This window comes from Ochotona princeps, chromosome 22 (genome assembly GCF_030435755.1).
Source record: "Ochotona princeps isolate mOchPri1 chromosome 22, mOchPri1.hap1, whole genome shotgun sequence".
Lineage (NCBI taxonomy): Eukaryota > Metazoa > Chordata > Mammalia > Lagomorpha > Ochotonidae > Ochotona > Ochotona princeps.
This window is the reverse complement of record NC_080853.1, coordinates 15,139,618-15,158,506: the sequence shown is the minus strand read 5'-3', so window position 1 is coordinate 15,158,506 and position 18,889 is coordinate 15,139,618. Positions and strand designations below refer to the sequence as shown.

The 18,889-nt window shown below is 52.2% G+C and overlaps 1 protein-coding gene across 1 annotated transcript; it reads left to right on the top strand.

Moving 5' to 3' along the window:
- The first annotated feature begins 1,368 nt into the window (after window positions 1–1,368).
- Window positions 1,369–18,114, top strand: LBP (lipopolysaccharide binding protein). Its single transcript, XM_004586047.2, has 15 exons — window positions 1,369–1,512; window positions 2,409–2,523; window positions 3,194–3,322; window positions 4,974–5,129; window positions 5,657–5,720; window positions 7,583–7,646; window positions 8,963–9,054; window positions 9,512–9,688; window positions 10,379–10,438; window positions 11,397–11,564; window positions 12,901–12,968; window positions 13,629–13,671; window positions 15,408–15,471; window positions 16,112–16,188; window positions 16,692–18,114. Exons 1-15 carry the CDS (start codon window positions 1,386–1,388, stop codon window positions 16,734–16,736), a joined length of 1,449 nt encoding a protein of 482 aa, XP_004586104.2. The 5' UTR covers window positions 1,369–1,385; the 3' UTR covers window positions 16,737–18,114.
- The last annotated feature ends 775 nt before the right edge of the window (window positions 18,115–18,889 follow it).

Sequence of the window (18,889 nt, the reverse complement as noted above, 5' to 3'; positions counted from 1 at the left end):
TACTTGCTAAGCCAGGAACAACCCCTGAAAATTCTCTGCTAAATTCTTTCCAGCCTGAAACCCATCTCAGCAGCTACCGTGGTCCAAGCCGGGTGAGCTGCTGGTGGCCACACCAGAGGCCTGTACAGACGCACAGAATCGAATTCTGGCTACTCCACTTCTGACCCAGCTCCCTGCTAATGCCACCCACATGGGAGACCCAATGGGAGTTCTTGGCTCCTGGTCCAGAATTAACTGCTGTGGGGGTAGGTATTTGGGAGAATGAACCAGCAGCTCTCCCTCCCTCCAGATGTATTTTATTTATTTGAAAGGCAGAGCATCAGAAAGGGAGAGAGAAATCAGTAACTTTCACCGAATATTCACTCCCCAGATGGCCACAGCAAAGGCAGGAGGCAGGAACTCAGTCTGAGTCTCCCACACGGGTGGCAGACACCAGGGATTCTACTGCCTTCCCTGTGCATTAGCTGGACGGGAAGCAGAACAGCTGGACTCAACCCTGGGTTCCCACATGAGATGTTAGTGTCACAGGTGGTGGCTTAACCTACGGCAGCAACACCAGCCCTTCCCCCTCCGTTCTCTCTCATTCTCTGTCTTCCAAATAAATATTAAAGAGGAGGAAGCCCATTGTGGACAAAGACATGGAGCCTCTCCGTGTGGCACGCTTCCCAGGAGCCCCTAAGCTGGATAAGAAGAGCACCCCCTTCTGCAGTTCTTGGGGTGTGATACCCCCTCCACCCCGATCCATCCCCCTCCAGGCAGCTGCAGGCATCTTCAAGCGGGACGGATTTGCACACTGACTTCCACACAGAGAAGCAAATTCCCAAAGCAGAGTAATGGGTGGCAGGCAGGCAGGCATGCAGCTGTTGGAAGATTTTTTTTTTTCCACCTGCCATCCAGGAAAGCAGCAAGCTTTGAGAGAGTCCAATTCTTCTCCAAGTAAACAGAGTTCAGTACAAGGAGAAAGTTCAGATGGCCCCAGACTTGGCTCCCGGCCCAGCTCGCCTTGTGCTAAATGTGCGATCTGTAGGGAGTCACATGGCCTCTCGGAACCTCCATTTCCTCTTGGGTAACCCCAGACCTTCCAACGAGGCCCGTTGGAAGGAGGAGGAGGAAGAGGAGGAGGAAGAGGAGGAGAAGAAGCAAAACCTCTGATGGCCAATGTTAGCGCATTCCAGGAAGAAAGGGTGTGATTCACCCCCTCCCAACCCCCCGCAGGCTGACACCCTGAGCTTTGACCCTGGTGCTGTGGTGGTGTCGCAAGCAGGTTCCAGGCCCTGGGGCCTCCCCTTCCCGCTCCCAGGAACCGCCTCCAGCCTGAGCTACTTAAGGGTGCCAGGCTCAGGCCATAGTGTGATGGTCCTGGCCCAGCCCACAGGGTGCCCAGGATGGGAGACTTGGCCAGGCTTCTGCTGAGATCCACTCTGCTGGGATTGCTACTCACGTCTGCCCCAGGGGCTCTGGGTGCCAACCCTGGTCTGGTGGCCAGGATCACAGACAAGGGCTTGGAGTACGGTAAGAAGTCATGGCAGCTGGCTGGGTAGGCCCTGGGTTCAGTGGGGGACTTTGTCCATTGGACTGGAGCAGCCGTTCTCAACCTCGGCTGCAGCCCCTTTCCCCACCACTGTGGGGCTTGGGCCCATTACTCAGATGAGCTGGGTTTCCCACTAGCAGACAAGGGCCAGGATCCGTGTGTGAGCAGTTAGTCTGGGAGATGCTGGCGGGAGGCATTGCTGAGGGAGGAGACGCGTGGAACCACTGCAGGGTGATGTGAAGTCAGCAGCTGCCCCAGGGGATGGGAACAGCCCTGGCCAAGTCTGAAATCAGCAGTGAGAACCTAGGGATCATCCAAGACAGGCAAAGACCTAGAAGAGGCACAAGGGTGGCTGCAGGAAGCTGGCATGCACTGTAGTATGAGCACAATGGTGGTCACATGGTATGTAAAAACTCTAAACTTCCCTGGTGATACCTTTAAAGTCAGCACCTGCTCAGTTACATATCAATACACATGTGATACATGTATGTTCACAGTCAGGGAGTCTATGTAGCAATCACATTCCTCTGGGAAGGGTTATTGGGACACCAGGCTGCCTGGGGACAGACAGGTATAATGGAAAGCTTCCTGGAAGAAGCGAAGTAGAAAAGAACAGTGAGGAATTGGCCAGGCGTGAGGGGCAGCAGTGTGGCCAGAGGGTCCCCAGCACAGGGGTTTGTGAGAAAGAGGAGAACCCAAGGAAAAGAGGGGACAGGCACACATGTGACAAGCCCCTGGCAAGCAGAGGGCCACCCCTGCGTGTCCTCACACTCCCTGGCACACAGCAGTAGGGGCCAGCAACCTGTAGCTAATTACTACAGAAGGCAGGGCAGGTGAGGGAGGCGGCCCAAGCTGATTGGAGTGTCTCCATCTGCAGCGGCCAGGGAGGGGCTGCTGGCTCTGCAGAGGAAGCTCCAGGACATCAAGCTGCCTGAGTTCTCCGGGGACTTCAGGATCAAACACATCGGGCGTGGGAACTACGAGTTCCACAGGTGGGGCTGCGGATGATCCTGCGTCCTTCTCCAGAGTGACAAGCTGGGATGCAGGCTGGCATCTTCAGAGGGTCTGAAGGGGAAGACGGGCCTGAGGCTGCAAACAGAGCTCCAGTTAGCACCGGGGGAATCAAGGCAGGCTCACTAGAGGAGGCAGCCTTGGCACTGAGTCTTCAAGGAGTCCCCTGATATGAACAACTGATGCTAAACAAAGTCAGGAAGTGCTTCTTGTGGGGTGGGCAATGCAGGGAGGGCGGCAGGTTCATGGCTCATCGCACCTTCACCGCTCCTTCCTCCCTCCCGGCCTCCTTACTTTTCCTCTTTATCCGGCCCGTTAGTGACTGTTTAGTAGCACCTGTGGTGGCACCTCCTCCCCTCTGGGTCTTCCCTGAGTCTGACTTCCTCCCCTGGCTGTGTCCAAGGCAGGGTGGGGCTCCTGTGACTGATCAACTACACTCCTTCCCCAAACTTCCATTCCCGCAAGACTACTCTGCGAGACCGCTATGACCTAAGGGATGCACAGGGCTGGGCGGGGTCGCAGAGCTCACACTGGCCCGGAGGTGAGGGGGGTGGTCAGGTGCTCCAGAAGGAGCGGTGAGGGGCTAACAGCAGGGGGAGGACGAGGGAGGTTCAGGCCCAGAGCTGATGTCTACCCCCCACCCCCGCACAGTCTGCAAATCAACGCGTGCGAGCTGCTCGGTGCCACCCTGAGCCCTGTCCCCGGCCACGGCCTGAGTCTCGCCATCTCCAATTCCTACGTCCGCGTGCAGGGCGCCTGGAAAGTGCGCAAGTCGTTCCTGTAAGTTGGCTCTGCCCCCAGGCCTTGGAGTGCTTACAGCACCTGGGAAAGTTGGCGCGATGGGGAGAGGGAGCCCACACAGAAGCCTGGGGCCTACTGCTTCCCTGCTTGCAGAGGGCGCATCTGCACCCCCAGCGTGGGTGTCATGGCTCACCAGCACCCACTGCAAGTGTTTTACTCAGTCCACTGCTGCTCGTTTGGCGATGCTTCCTTTTGCCTTTAGCTCTCTCTAGAGCCCGAGGTTGGAGGCTCAGAAATCAGATTCTGAACCACAGAGCGCATACCCTCCAGCTGTGCACCACAGTGCCAGGGAGCACTGGCAACCCCAGGGTGGGATGCCCATTCACCAACACTGTGCCAGCACCGCATGGAGAACGTCACAAGTTTTATTCATCTGATAGGTGAGAAGTAGTATCGTCGTCATGTTCTCTTAAGATTTAATTATTTATTTGAAAGGTGGAGGTACAAAGAAAGAAGAGATAAAGAGAAAGACACCCTCCATCTGCTGGCTCACTCTCCAAATGGCCACAACAGCCAGAGATGAGCTGGTCCAAAGTCAAGAGCTTGGAGCTTCTACTGGGTCTCCCACTGGGTGCCGGGGCCCAAGTACTTGGGCCATTCTCTGCTGCTTTCCCAGGCATATCAGCAGAGAGGTGGGTCAAAAGTAGAGTAGCTGCAACTCCAACCTGGGCCCATATGAGATACCAGTGCTGCAGGTCGAGGCTTAGCTTGCTACGCCACTGCACCAGCCCAATGTTCATTTTTAGTAACTTCTCATGATCTTATTTCCCATTGAAATTATTCTCACACCATTGATTGCTTTTTTCTTTAGGGATGTTTTTGCCCTCTCCTCATTAATTTACATTGGCTTATCCTTTATTTATATATAAAAATTATATATATTATATTATATATAATATATAATTATATATATAATTAAGTTGTAAGGCAGAGTTATAGAAAAAGCAGAAGAGACACACACACAGAGAATGAGAACTCAACCATCCACTGGTTCACTCCCTAAATGACTCCAACAGCCAACGCTACGCCAGGCTGAAGCCAGGAATCAGGAGCTCCTTCCAGGTTTCCCCTGGGGATGCAGGGGCCAAAGCACTCAGGCACCCTCCACTATTTCCCAGGGACATTAGCAGAAAGCTGGATTAGAAGTGGAGCAGCCAGGACTTGAACCAGTGCCCATATGGGATGCTGGTGCAGCAGACAGTGGTTTAATGGGCTATGCCACAGTCCCAGCCCTGGCTTGTCCCTTGTAAGATGAAGGAAAATAGTTCATTTGCAGCCTCCTATATTAAGGAAATGAGCTCTTTATCTCACGATGCTGTTTTTTTCATGCTGCATTTCTTTGTTATGTTGCCTGTGTTGTGTCTTATTCACTGGAGTTTTGGTTCTCTGACACGCGAAGCTAATCAGCCTGTTCCTTTGCGGCTTCTGAGACTTCGATCTTGCTGAAAATGTCTATGTCCCTTTTTGGCCATAAATGCTGACCCCAGGCTTTCTTCTAGATCTTTGCCGGCCTTGTTTCTTGCTCTTATGTCTTTGCTTAATTCCACTTACTCGAGGATAAGAATTGGGCTGTCAATCCGCCCTCAACCTCAACGAAGAGTTAACCATTAATTTCTCTCCCCTTCTGCAGGAGGCTGAAAAACTCCTTTGAGCTGCATGTCAATGGCATCACCATTGCAGTCAACCTCCTGCTGGGCAGCGAGCCCTCCGGGAGGGCCACAGTAACCACCTCCAGCTGCAGCAGCCACATCCGCGATGTGGAGGTGGACATAAACGGGGACCTGGGGTAAGGTCACCGCCGAGACACCCCAGACATGGCCAGCCTGGGGCCCGAAGCCCGCAGGCTCTGGACGGATGGGTTAGGCTCTTCCTGGACACTGGAAGAACGCCCCCTGGCGGACACTGTTGGCATTCTCAGATGCTGATTCAAGCCCGGGGCGCGTTGAAGTTTTTACCAAAACAAAACAAAACAAAAATCAAATGCCTGGGACTTTGTAAGGCAGATGAAAGGCACTTATTGGAGAAGCAAGAAGGTGTTTGATGAAGGAGAGCTTGTGCGGATCACATATGTCCCGGGACGAATTATTTCCTTTCTTGCTCAGTTCTGATTTTTTTTTTTTTTAAGTAGGTTCTCAACCCCTCCCCTACATCCCTGACTCTGAGCAGGTGTAGCAGGTGACTGAGAAGCCAGGTGCACCAGAGTGGGTTTGCAGGACCCTGAGGTGCTGCAGGTGCCGGGATGGGGTAGGGGAGGTCTCTCTAGGGGACTGTCCCCCATGGTCAGCAGTAGACTCCACATGTGTTTCTCCACAGGTGGCTGCTGAGTCTCTTCCACAACCAGATAGAGAACAAGCTGCGCCGAGTGCTGGAGAAGGAGGTCAGTGGGCCAGGCCGGGTGGAAGGCTGCAGACAGGGGAGTTTTGCCGTGGCAGGGCTAGGGAAGCTGGTCTGGGCACACATACAGAATACCTACTTGCCTCAACTTTATTTATTTGAAAGGCAGAATTTCAGAAAGAGGGAGAAAGACAGAGACAGATCTTCCACCTGCTGACTCACTCCCCAAATGGCGTCTGAACTGCAAGATGGAGAGGCAGTAGCAGCTCTTGCCTCTCACCATTGCAGTCAACCTGACCTTGGCCTTGGCACTGCATCCTGCGTGTGAGGACCATGGGGCAGAGAGATGATGCAGAGGTCACACTGGGGGGTGGGGGAGGAGCACAGAGCAGGATTTGAACCCAGGCTTGTTCCACTCGCCTGCAGGATTCTCACCAGCCCCGACCCATCTCCCCGGGAGACCCAGCCGTGCCCCCAGGCCTCGCTATAGGAGTGGGGCAGGTGGACACAGGTTTGGGCATAGCTGCTGGGCTGCTGTCTGAAGGAAAACCCAAAAGGGACATACAGTGAGGCCAACAGCACCTTCTCAATCCCTTGGAACCAATCTGTAATGTTCCTCACCACCCACTTCTCCACGCTTTCTGGCAGTTTCTGGATACTGAACTCCCCCAGAAACTGGGATAGCTGCCAAGAGAGGTTCAGCTACAATCCCTTGCCTGCCCAGCCCCCAGCAAGCCTCACCCATATGCCTGGGGCCTGATCCATGCCTGCTCACCCTGTAACATACCCTTAGAAAGTCCCCTCTTCCAAGAAGCTACCTGTGACCCCTACATGAGGTCAGGGGACTCCTATGTCCCTCTCTTACCTGTTAAGTTAGATGAATGACACAGTAGCTGGCAGCTGGATAATTTCAAACTAGAGTGAGGACACCCCTGCACCCAGAGACAAAGAGAATCTTGACACTTGAGCCTGATGTTTTAAAATCCAGCGAAGACAGATTCACTTGGCATCGTTTGATGTAGGGCGCAGAACTCGCTGCTGCAGCAACCTCTTGACTGGCACTGCACTTGGTCTTTCTTGCACCTGCTACAAGGTCCAGCTCAGGTTTCTTTCATTACAGTGGTGACTCAAAGACACATGGAAAGTCATCCCAATGCAGAAACCTGTAGATTTCCGCAACTGTTTCCCCACCCTGCGTGTCTGTGTGGTCTTGTCCAGCCTTGACCGCGTGGTTTTAGCACCTCCCCTTTCACAGTCTGGCAGAAGCAGCTCTCCCTCAGTCATAGGCATTGGCTGAGTGGCAGCTCACCAGAGTGAACGGGGTGGCAAGTGCAGTCAGTGGGAAGGGGTAGGGGTAGAAATAATTTTTTTTTCTCCCAAGACAGTCCTGTTCAGACAGTGATGGCTGATTGCGCATGGTTAGTTCCCTACGCCCGCCAACAGGAGCACTGAGTCTTCTCTGGGCACACAGAGAATGGGCAAACCAATGACAGTCGGGGTGCATTCGTATTAACTTTACATCTATCTATCTGTATGGCTGTTTTTAGTTACCACCCAGCTCTGCTGTGAAACTCTGAATTCTGGGAACCAGGGTCTCGCCAAGGAAAACCCTTCTAATGGTGGTGTTGTGAGCAGTGTCTGCAGCTAGGCCCCCTCATCCCACTGTGCCAGTGGTCACTCCGCTCAGACAATCAGCTGTGGGACAGACTATGGAAAACGCAGCGGGACATTTTTGGGGTCCACATGGGGGTCTGCTTGTCTTTATCATGCCTGGGCCCTAAGACGCACTCAGCGGCATTTGTAGAACTGGTGACCACTAAGGGAAGATGGGAAATGATGTGACCCAAACCACAGTGTTGGTCGGGGCCTAAGCCGAGTCTTCTGGAACTTGTTCTGTTTTCTCAGATTTGCGAACGTATCAAGGAAGCAGTGACCTCTGACCTCCAGCCTTATCTCCAAACACTGCCAGGTAGGGCACCCAGCCACGCCTGGGCCACTGGTAACTTTTGTTACAAACAGGGAACTGTCATCCATCGGATGTGCGTGACACAGACTGGAGACACTTTCCCACCCCCACTCTTCTTCCAAGAGGTGACCTGTGTTTGGGGTGTGTCTTTTCTCGTGTGAACACACAGAAACAGGTGTGCCTACCTTCAGACATGTGTTGTTGTGTGTATCTGCATAGTCATGAATATGTATTATTATGCAGCATATTATGGATCTGTGGGCTGTTTTTTGTTTATCTTGTAGGTCTTCCCAAAGTCCATGGGCAGGGCATGTTATTAAAAAAAACAACTCAAATCTTTTGCATCAAAATAAACTTCCTTTTGAATTCCATCTTTCCACAGACTTTGTGAAATACCCCCATATATCCTGGGGATCCTTTATTGGCACATACAAATCAACCTCATTTTCAAAATCATTTCACAACAGTGTATTCACAGAGGAATACTCATGCTTGTGCTCACATCACAAGTGCACAGCTTAAAGGCTTTGCACCCACCGCTCACTTGCGTGTAAGCAACTCCCAAGTGGAGACACAGAGAATGGCTGGTCTGGCCTTGTCCTGGCCATCCAGGCTCCCCTGGGATGCCCACTCGGCCATGGAAGGCTGTTGAGGCAGCTTTGCTTTGAGACCGCCGGGGGAGTCGTGCCGCTCTGAATGGTGCAGTGCATAGGCAGGCCACCTGCCCGTGGATGGGCACCTGCAGGGAAACGGCCAGCTCCCACGGCACACAGAGGTCCAGCATTAACACATCCTACCTGGCGGGTTTCCAACAGCGGCCATCCCAGACCTCAGTCTTCTCAGCTGTGTAGTTCCACCAGGTGGATTCCACTTCCTTTCTGGAACAGGTTCCCGTTGATGGACACTTAGGGGTCCTCAGCTGTTGTCCCCAAGGGGCCCAATTGTGAACACCTCTTTACCAGCACGTATAGGGGCATCTGTAGGATGACCACGGGCAAGAGCAGGGAAGCAGGTGGGCAGCATGCAGCAACCCGCCGCCCCGCCACTGAGTGCTGACACATGAGGCTGGCTGATCCAATGTGTGGCACGCTCAGGGCTGTGGAGTGCCATGGTTCACCTGGTAGTGGAGTGCAGCTCCTCGTAGTCTCTTACATGCAGGCTCTGAGTAGCTGGGTTATAGGGGGCTGGGGATGAGGGAGGAGAGAGATGGTCTTTGGGTGGAGGGACAGGGAGCTGGGAAGAAAGTCACAGGTAATGTCACCCCTTCTCTGAAACATTGGCTTCCCCTGACGCCTAACCCTGCCCCTGTCCTGGTTCAGTCACAGCAGAGATCGACAGTTTCGTTGGCATCGATTACAGCTTAATGGAGCCCCCTCGGGCCACAGCCCGGACTCTGGAGGTGATGTTCAAGGTGAGCCACCGGAAGGAGGGGCATGGGTTTATCCTGTCCAAAGGATGTGTTCTCCAGGGTCAGCCGGCTCCTGGGACCACCTGTCCCCCCTTTCAAAGATGCCCATGCTAGGGCTAAGGGCAGGATGATACGGAGTGCTGAGGAGCGTTCTCAGAGCTAGCAGCCCTGCACAGGCATCTCACAAGCCCAGGATTCTCAGACTTGCCCTCCTCCTTCCCCCTGTTCCTCCCACCTTGCAGGAGAGGTCAGTCAGAACTGGCCTGGGGTTAAGGAGTGCCCTGGTTGGCCCCACGGTGGCCAGGACCTCTGTGGGTTCAGACATGAGAGCTTCAGCTACACTTTCACCCAAGCAAATAGACTATGGTGGACTTCCAGGCAGAGCCTCCAGCCGGCACCCCTCCAGCCGGGTCAGGCCGTGTGGGGGTCAAGTCCTGTCAGCCCCGGTGTCTCTCTCCAGGGGGAGATTTTTCATCTGAGTCACCGCTCCCCAGTGGATGTCCTTGTCCCAGCCATGAGCCTCCCCGAGACGCACAGCCAGATGGTCTACTTCGCCATCTCCGATTACGTCTTTAACACAGCCAGCATGGTTTATCACAAGTTGGGGTACGCCAACTTCTCCATCACGGATGACATGGTAAGGAGGCTGGCAGTCTGCGACCCATCCTTCCAGCCTGCTTCCATCCCACCTTCCCATTGACATCAGTAACACTGTAAGTCATGCCTAAGGAAAAAATTCTGGGTTGGGTCAGGAAAAACAGAAAGTTTGAACAATTTCCCCTTTTTCATTTTGTCTGCTAACCAACCGCAAGCCACAGTTTTCTCCCTTGCAACAAGCGTGAAGGACTTTGCAGTTCGTTGGTCTGTGTGTTGCTTTTTTCCTAGTCCAGCTGCATTATTCTAATTGAATTTCCTCTCATCTTGATGATGTGTGGAGATTAATTTCAAAATATTTAGTCAATGAAGCAGAATAAATGATGCCTTGTTAAAGGAAATAAAAGAGGAGTTTTAAAGTAAAGCACGAATATGAAGACACAGAGCCCATAGGATGGTTGCTTTACAAAAATAAAAAAGAAAAAGAAAAACTCCAAATCAGGAAGCTCCCTGGCAGCTCATGTGAAAAGGTCACGGTTACCCCCATTCTATAAATGAGCAAGCTGAGGCTTACAGACACAGGAAAGGTCTGGTCTGGGATCACAGAGTGACCAAGCTGAGAACCAAACATGCGTCAGTGTGATTGCAACCTTCAGTCTGGAGTGTTCCCCTCCTGCCTGCTCTCTCTGGACCTCCATGCTGGCTTCCTAAGACACCTCTGTCTCTGCCATAGATTCCATCAGACTCCCATATCCGGCTGACCACCAAGTCCTTCCGCGCCATCGTGCCCCGGGTAAGGGTGCTCGCAGCCCTGGTCCCCTCCCCCCCAGGGGTGCAGACAGCCTGCTGGCATTCAGAGGTACCTCCCAAGACCCCCACATTCCTTTCGGCTTGGCCAAGGATCAAAGGTTGTCAGCCACCCAAAAGGGGAGGCTGGGGCACTGCAGGCTTCAGGGTATCCCGCCTCTGGAATTCCCAATAAAACTACAGCACAGGCCGTTCAGCCTTTTCCTGGTGCTGAGAACCCTCAGGCCTGTTCCCCACCATGGACCCTAACTAACAATAGTTACAGAAGACTCATAGGGGACCAAGAGTATCAGATTTATGAACCATTCCAGTGACGTGTAGGAATAAGGCATGTAGCAAACATGGCTTCTCCCGTCCCTCTCTCTCCTTTTCCTTTCTTTCTTTCTTTCTTTTTTTTTTTTTTAGCAAATAGAGAACTGTCACACTCCTTTCCAATGTCTGGAAGACCATTCCTTGTGGATCTAGAGAGAGCTTTCTCACCCTTTTCTTCAGTAGCATCCCACCTGCCACGGGGAGGGTTGGCTGTGACTTGTTTAAACACCCTTGGACAAGGACACATTGGTTGTTTGCCACCTTTGGCTGCATCCGTTACTGTGAGCCGCCTGGTAGCTCTGTCATTGCTGGACTGAACTCTCCGTTTCCATCATCTCATCTAATCCCCAAACAACCTGATGCTCCTGTCCCCAGTCCCCGAGGTTCCCAAGACACAGCCTAAACAGGCAGCAGTGATGACCATGCCTTGCAGATAGCATGGTGATGGCAGCGAGGAGGGTTACGGATAGGGAAAGGCGTCTCTGTGCAGGTGGACATTCAGCTCAGTCGTCCCGAGGAAAGGCACACCCAGAACCAACCACAAAGCCCCCTCAGCCTGCCTGACCCCTTGTGGCCCTTGGTGGAAGCCCACACTTTCTTCTCTTGATTTAATCTCTTCATTCTGTTCCCAGATAGCCAAGCTCTACCCCAACATGAACTTAGAGCTCCAGGGGTCAGTGGTCTCTGCCCCTGTCCTGACCCTCAGCCCTGAGAACCTGTACATGGCACCCCAGATGGAGATCGAGGCCTTTGTGGTCCTGCCCAGCTCTGTCAGAGAGCTTGTCTTCCGGCTTGGTGTGGTAAGATTCATGGCCTTTGCAAACACTGCTCTTTCTTCCTGCATCTGGGTAGTTTTCCATCACTCAGCTGATGGAAAACTTCAGACTTCATAGTCACTATTATTTCCCCAGTCTGGTTTGGCTGGGCCTTACCTTTTTCTGGAGCAACCCTTCACAGTGTTCATTGTTAAGTACTTCTGTGGCTCTTTGCAGACTGTTTTGTTCAGTGTAGAGATCTCTCACTGAGTGCATCTGGGCTGCTATGGGGAGAGTGGTCTACGCTTCCTTGTCCTGTCAGCTCTGTTCTGCTAGCCCATATTGGCTGCTGAAGACTACATTTCCCAGGGTCCCTTGCACCCTCCACCCTCCTGAGAGTCCCTCCCATTGGCTGACCTAACTGGAAGTTAGGGTGCAAGGGACCCCAATTCCATCTTTGTTCCTCTAATCCTGGGGTGGAAGCAGCCCCAGCCACTGTGACTCTTTTGTGGCCTCAGTGACCGTTTCTTGTGTTCAGTGACTCCAGCGCTTGAACAACAATGGCTCTGAATTATTATTATTTTTTTAAGATTTACAGAGAGAAATAGAGAGAGAGATCTTCCATTTGCTGGTTCACTTCCCAAATGGCTACAGTAGCCAGAGCTGAGCCAATCCAAAGCCAGCAGCCTGGAGCTTCTTTCAGGGTCTTCCGTGGATATAGGGTCCCAATGACTCGGGGCATCCTGCACTGCCTTCTCAGGCCATCAGCAAGGAGCTGCTCAGAAGTGGAGCAGTCAGGACACAAACCAGCACTCATGGGATTCCAGCATATGCAGGTGGAGGATTAGTCTGTGCAGCCATTGTGCCAGCCCCTGAATCCTTTCTTGATGGGCCCTGCTAATTGAGAAACAATTCCAAATCCTTTGGGAGAACTTGGCTCCTGTGTTTCAGGATTGCAATACCACAAGGTGAATCTCTAATATTGTTGCCAACATTATTGCTGTTCTTAATAGATTTTTAAAATGAGATATAACTTATAATGATTATTACCGGCACTAACTGTGGACCCTGAGATCGCTGGAAATGTCTCTTTTTAGAGCTTTCCAGGGACAGACACACTGTGCTTTCTTTCGGCCATCTGTTCAAAGTTCAACCACCATCATGAGAAGCCCTCTCAAGTTCCAACGTGCGAGGCCCAGCTTCAAGAACTTATTAAGCACTTACAGTGAGGCCCCTGGGAAGCTATGGTCTACTGGGTGAATTTCTCGCTTTGGCTGACGGAGCCATTGTGACAGGAGACAACTGGTACTCACGGTCAGCCTTCCACGCCTGCCCACAACAGCCATCAATTACACCTGCTGCCTTCTCCCGCCTTTTCCAGGCCACTAACGTGTCAGCCACACTGACCTTCAACACCAGTAAGATCACTGGGTCCCTGAAGCCAGAAAAGTAAGTCAGCCTCCTGCCCACAGCAGGTGCTCCAGCACCGGCTACTGCAGTTTGCTGTCTGTAGCTGGGGGGAGGAGAAAGTTGGGGGAGGCTGAGATGAGATCCCCTGGTCCATGTTTGGATTAAGAACTTGAATTTCACCCCAAGGGCTCCAAGTCTTTCACCCCACTGATCTGCCCCAACGCATTTCTGTTTTCTGAAGAATGTACAATGACTGCTTCTTCTTAATCCATGCATTCTAGAACATTGCTATATTAATTTTATAACTGAAAGGATTAAGATGGGGATGTTTGGGCTCGGCAGCGTGGCCTAGTGGCTAAGGTTCTCGCCTTGATCCCATATGGCCGCTGGTTCTAATCCCGGCAGCTCCATTTCCTCTCTATCTCTCCTCCTCTCAGTATATCTGACTTTGTAATAAAAATAAAATAAATCTTAAAAAAAAAAAAGATGGGGATGTTCTATGTCCCCTGTCTCCCTACTGTCAGTCTTCCCAGAGTTGGGGCATCATTGCTGTGGGATATTCAATCGCCTTGTCCACCCCCACTGCGCCCTTGGCCCGAGTGGTCTCCTGCCCAGAACCTCTTGTTCCTGGGAACTCCAGCATGGCTCAGGCTTCCTGCGTAGAACACTTACATTTCCGGGTCTCCCCATTCCCTTTAGGCTGCAAGTGGAGCTGAGAGAATCCAAGGTCGGCGGATTCAACGTAAGTTGTTTCGATTCACAGCACGATTAGGCTGCCATTGGCTGTAGGATGTGTTCCAACGAATCGCTGTGCACCTGCGGTAGAAAGCAGAGAACAGGGTGCCCTCAGCCCTATGGAAACATGGAGGCTCTAGCGAGTACAAGACACAGAATGGAGCAGCAGCTCCACCCAGTGTGACTGAAGCGTGGTTCTGCTCCCCAGTGGACTCCCAGGGAGCTGCAAAGACTGAAATGCCAGCTCTAATTTTCCTAAGCATAGAGGAGGAATGCAGAGGGTCCTAGAACTAAAAATCAAAGGAAAAAAAGGGGGAGTTCACTGACCAGAGGGAATCAGGCACTTGCCTTATTGCCTCTAAACTGTGCCTCCCACTTGCCATTCCACTTCCCGCTGTGTTGGCTTCATCCTCAGGCAGTCTCTTCCCATGAATGAGAAACCCCAGACCTTCCCAGAGTTGCATTAAAAAAATCAACACTTCCCAAAACAAATGCCTGAGCCAGCTCTCACTGGTTACAATCCAGTCGCTGGGACGGGAGGCTCAGCAGAGCCTACTGAACAAGTAGGCATCTGAGCTTTCCATTCCTGGGGCCGTGGTCTGCAGGCAGCCAAGTCCAACCCACGGGACTGAGACCAGGGGGGAGGGTCCGTGGGGAAAACGGGGCCTCTGTTACAAAACAAGAGAAGTTCAGTGCTGGGCAGGCCACACAAGGAGGCAATTTCTACAGGGAAGGCAAAGTAGTGGTGTGAGTGCCTACTAGGGGCAGGAAGAAAATGACAAGATCAGTATGGGCTGTAGAACTTTCTAGAAAGGGAACAGGTGGTTTCTGACAGCTGCTGCTCATAGGAGAAGGAGGTTGTTGCCTTTGATTTGCCCTCTCATGGTGCTCTATGCCCCAGCCCTCCTCACCCCTGCTCCCCCTCCTATATCTTTCCTTAAGTACCCAAGCAGTGGAAATGAACACACAGATTAGGGCAGAGACCCTGCCCCAGGGCCCCTGAGCATAGCTTATTTCAGCTCATCCAAGGTGACATGCAGACAACACCCCAATGTGGAAAATGTCCTGGGATGCTGTGATAACAATCGTGTGCAAGAATCTACACAAAGCCACCCTACAGGGTTTCCAGCACCTGACATGTAAAAAATCAGGTGCTGTGAGCTCAGGGAAGTTTAGCTTCAAACCCTGATCCTGCTGCCCAGTTTTGTGTAAGTCAGTTCCATCCTGTGGGCCTCAGTTTCCTCATCTGTGAAATGGGGCCATCCGTGGGACCCTAGTGGGTCTGTGGTAAAGACTGAGTCAGACGCATGTGGAAACTCTGAACCTTGTGTCTGGTGAACAATGAATGTTAAAAGATATATATATATATATATATATATATTTTTTAATGAAAGTCTGTTTTGTTTTTTACTTAATCTTGTTTTGCTTAAAAATGATTCAATTCAGAAAAACACTTGTTGTAAGCCAAAAAAATTAACCACCAAAGGTAAGGCCAAGAGCAATATCAAACCTGGATGTTCTTCCCAAAGAAAATCAGTGGCACTGCCACCTTCCTAAAAATGCTGTTTATTTGCATACAGATATATCTGCATCTCAAAATAGCTTTATCTCATAAAGTATCAGCACATGGCTTTTGGTCATGTCAGCACACACGTGTACCCACCCTAATGAGGCCCTATAGCCATAGATTGGTGGGCTTGATGGCCCTTGTGGTCACAATGCACCTCTCCTGTTCTCCACCAGGTGGAGCTGTTGGAAGCGCTCCTCAACTACTACCTTCTGAACAACCTGTATCCCAAAGTCAATGGTAAGAATGCAAACTTTTCCAAGAATGGCTCCTGCTCTGTGGGAACCAAGTGCTGGACCTGGAGTTAGGCAACAGGACTCTGTGGGGCTCTTTGGGGCACAGGGAGATGGAGAAGTTCATGGCAGATGAACAGCTGAGAATCAAGTTACAATGGAGAGTTGAAGACAGAAGACGCTGAATTCCCACTGCCCAATTAGTTATCCCACTCCGTAGCTGAGACACAGAACCTGACAGCATCATGCTCCACTCCTGGGAGGTGTTGCCTCATTCGGATGCCATGGCAAGCAGGATGGCTGGGGGGTGGGGGCAGGGCAGAGTCAGGTAGGGCTCTTGATGGTGTCACTCCCGTTCTGCTGCCAGTTCCTCCCTGTGACACCACTATATGACCAGTGGCCTGGCCCCTGGATTTAATGCCAGTTATGCCAGTTATGCCAGTTATGCCCCTTTCTCACTGTGTCACCTAGAAAAGCCACTTGGCTGCTCTTTGCCTCCATTTCCTGTCCTGCAGCCTGGGACTAGCAATCATACTTTCCACTTAGTCTTCAATGTCACTAAATCGGAACACAGCGTGTGTGCAGAGAACAGAAGGGGTGGGTACAGTGTGGGTACAGATCTCCCTACATTGTGCTTCAACCTGCAGAGAAGCTGGCCCATGGCCTCCCCCTCCCGCTGCTGAGGCACATCCAGCTCCACGACCTGGCTCTCCAGATCCACCAGGTCAGTGGGCTTGGGGGTCGGGATGTTGGCTGGCAGTCCTAACTGGGTGGGTGGAACTCAGCCCAGCACTGCAACTCAGAAAGCCTGGACAAGGGATTGCCGTAAACCACGAAGCCATCCATGTGTTCCTCCCAAAGTGCCACCTCCATGGGGGCAGGAGGACTGTGACTCCGCCCTGTGCCCTGGTCCCCCAACCATGCCCTCCACTCATCCCGGGACAGGGACGGGGCCAGGGGAACACGCACCATCCCAGCCCTTCTGAAGTTACTGCAAGTCCTGGATGTGCCAGCAGGTGGGGCTCTAAGGGGAAGAGCTGTGTCATGGACATGGATATGAGTCATGGACAGGGAGGGCACTTCACAATGGGTGCACCCCGGGGACCAGGCACACTATGGCAGATGAACTGCTCCCATTCTGGCAGAGCCTGTGCTCCCCAAGTGTGGACTCTCTTGAACTCGCAGGTGTCTGTCACCCACCCTCCTGTGCTGTCTTGTTTTTCCTAGAACTTCCTGTTCTTGGGTGCCAACATCCAGTACATGCGAACATGAGGACTGGAGAAGGATGGGGCTTGGAGTCGCAGGTGGACCTGCAGCTTGCTTCCCCAGAAGTACGGTTGATCCTTGGAGAAGCTAGCAGGGCGCTGGCATTGCTGGTCCTTCAGGCTCCGGGGGCTGTCTGGCCTCCACCACCCAGCTTCCTCACACCTTCCCTTCCCCGGGGCATTCGAGCCCTCCTCAGGACTCAAGCCTGCTTCCCTCCAGGGTGAGCCTCTGCCCCGTGGGCCTGTGCTGTCTTTAGGGAGCAGGCACCAGATTTTTCTATTCCCATGCTTGGAATGGTGCTGGCCCTGAGCAGGTCCTGGTAGATGCTGATTGAGGGACTTGCTGAACGCCTCTCTTGGTGTTGTGGCTGAGCCTCCTTACTGCCCACCCTCTTCTTGTCCTTGGGGTCAGCCCCACCTGTGGTGTCCAAAGCTGGACCATCACCACACTCCCCATTCTCATTGGCCACTAATGCTGCTGAGGCCCCAGCAGAAGATAGAGGGTTCCCCATACCACCCAGGCCTGGACCTGCTGCTGTGCCCTGTGCCCTGTCCAAAGACTCGCTTCCACACCCAGAGCCTCTCTCACACCTGTCCTGTGGCCAGCAGAGGAGCCCAGGGGTGTCCCAGAGCAAAGATTCCAGCCTGTTGCTTTCCCTGCTGAAGCAGGTGTCAAACGGGAGGCAATGGATCTGGTGAGGGCTTTGGCCCAGTCGTCTATGCCACGCTCTCCAACTGCTCCCTGTTGGTGGTCCCCCCGGTTTGGTGTCAGCCTGCTGACAGCCGAGACTTCGAGCCGACTTGGGAGTTGCTTTCCCTTCTAGATCCGGGTCCCTAGGGACATTCGGGGACGAGAGCTCGCTTGATAGAGCTTCCCCCATGCTAATGAGCAGCTAGCTAATGATCCAGGGTTAGCAGACAACTTATGGAGAGGAGACGCAGTTTCCCCAAGTGCGACAGCCATGCTCCATATATCTTCATCTGTATTAATATTTATGTATCCATATATATAAATGCTCCTACAGTTGTGCTGCATATATATATTCTCTGCATATTTTTAAGAAGTACAAGTTAGGTTGCCAGCAAATGCTCATTCCAGAACACCGTAGGACATACCAGGGGCTTTGTGAAGACTCGGGCAGTATGGCACAATGAGTTCCACCAGCATTTCATATTGTGGTGCTCACACTCAAGTCCCACTGCCCTGCTTCCCATCCAGCTTCCTGCTCACGCGCCTGGGAGGCCGCAGAGGCTGGCCCAAGTGCTTGGCTCCCTGTCACCCACATGAGAGCCCTGTGTGGAATTCCTGGCTCCTGGCTTCAGCCTGGTCTTAGCCTTACTGTTGTGGGCATCTGGACAATAAACCAGTGGATGGAAAGTCAATCAGTCTTTCTCTCTCTCTCTCCCTTTGCCTTTCAAAGAAAAAAAAATCATTTAAGGAAGAAAAGCAAAGGAAAGGCTCAGAGAAGCCTAGACAATTCTTGACGGGAATGGGGCGACCAGGTTTGCTGGTCATTTACTTGTTATCCATCAAGCCAGGGAAAGCACTCTGTCCCTCAGTGAAGCTGAATGCCTGTTTCTGAAACACAGCATCAAGGGACTCTCATCTTGATGGGGAGGCATCTGTCCACCTTCACACCAGCCAGGTGCATTCTCCCCATTCCCCCAGTGCAGTTAATACAAGGAAGTACCCATCTATGTGTGTGATGGATCAGGGGGTGGACCATGCCGGATTGGGCTGCAGTGCCCACCAGGACATAAGTGAAGATCTGGGGCATACTCTGTAGGAAACTTGTGGGCTCCCCTCTGTGGAACTGCAGCAAGAGCTGGGAGTGGTGATGGGATGAGCGAGGCCGGACCAGGGAACTCACCTGACATGCAGGAGCCAGGACTAGGAGAATGCCAGGCTGACACCGGCTGCAGCCAAAAAAAAAAAAAAAAAGACTATATTTTCCTTTCAATATGGTTTTAGCTGTATCTCTTCTCTTTGATACATGGTGGCTTATTTTGTATCTGAGTTGAACTTGCAATTTTAACTTTGTTCTTAGACCTGAAGAATGGTCTTTCAATGTTCCACATAGGTTGTTATATTTTATATTTTAATTTACAATGCAGAGAACCAGAGATAAGGATGGCAACAGAGAGCACTCCCCTGCGCTG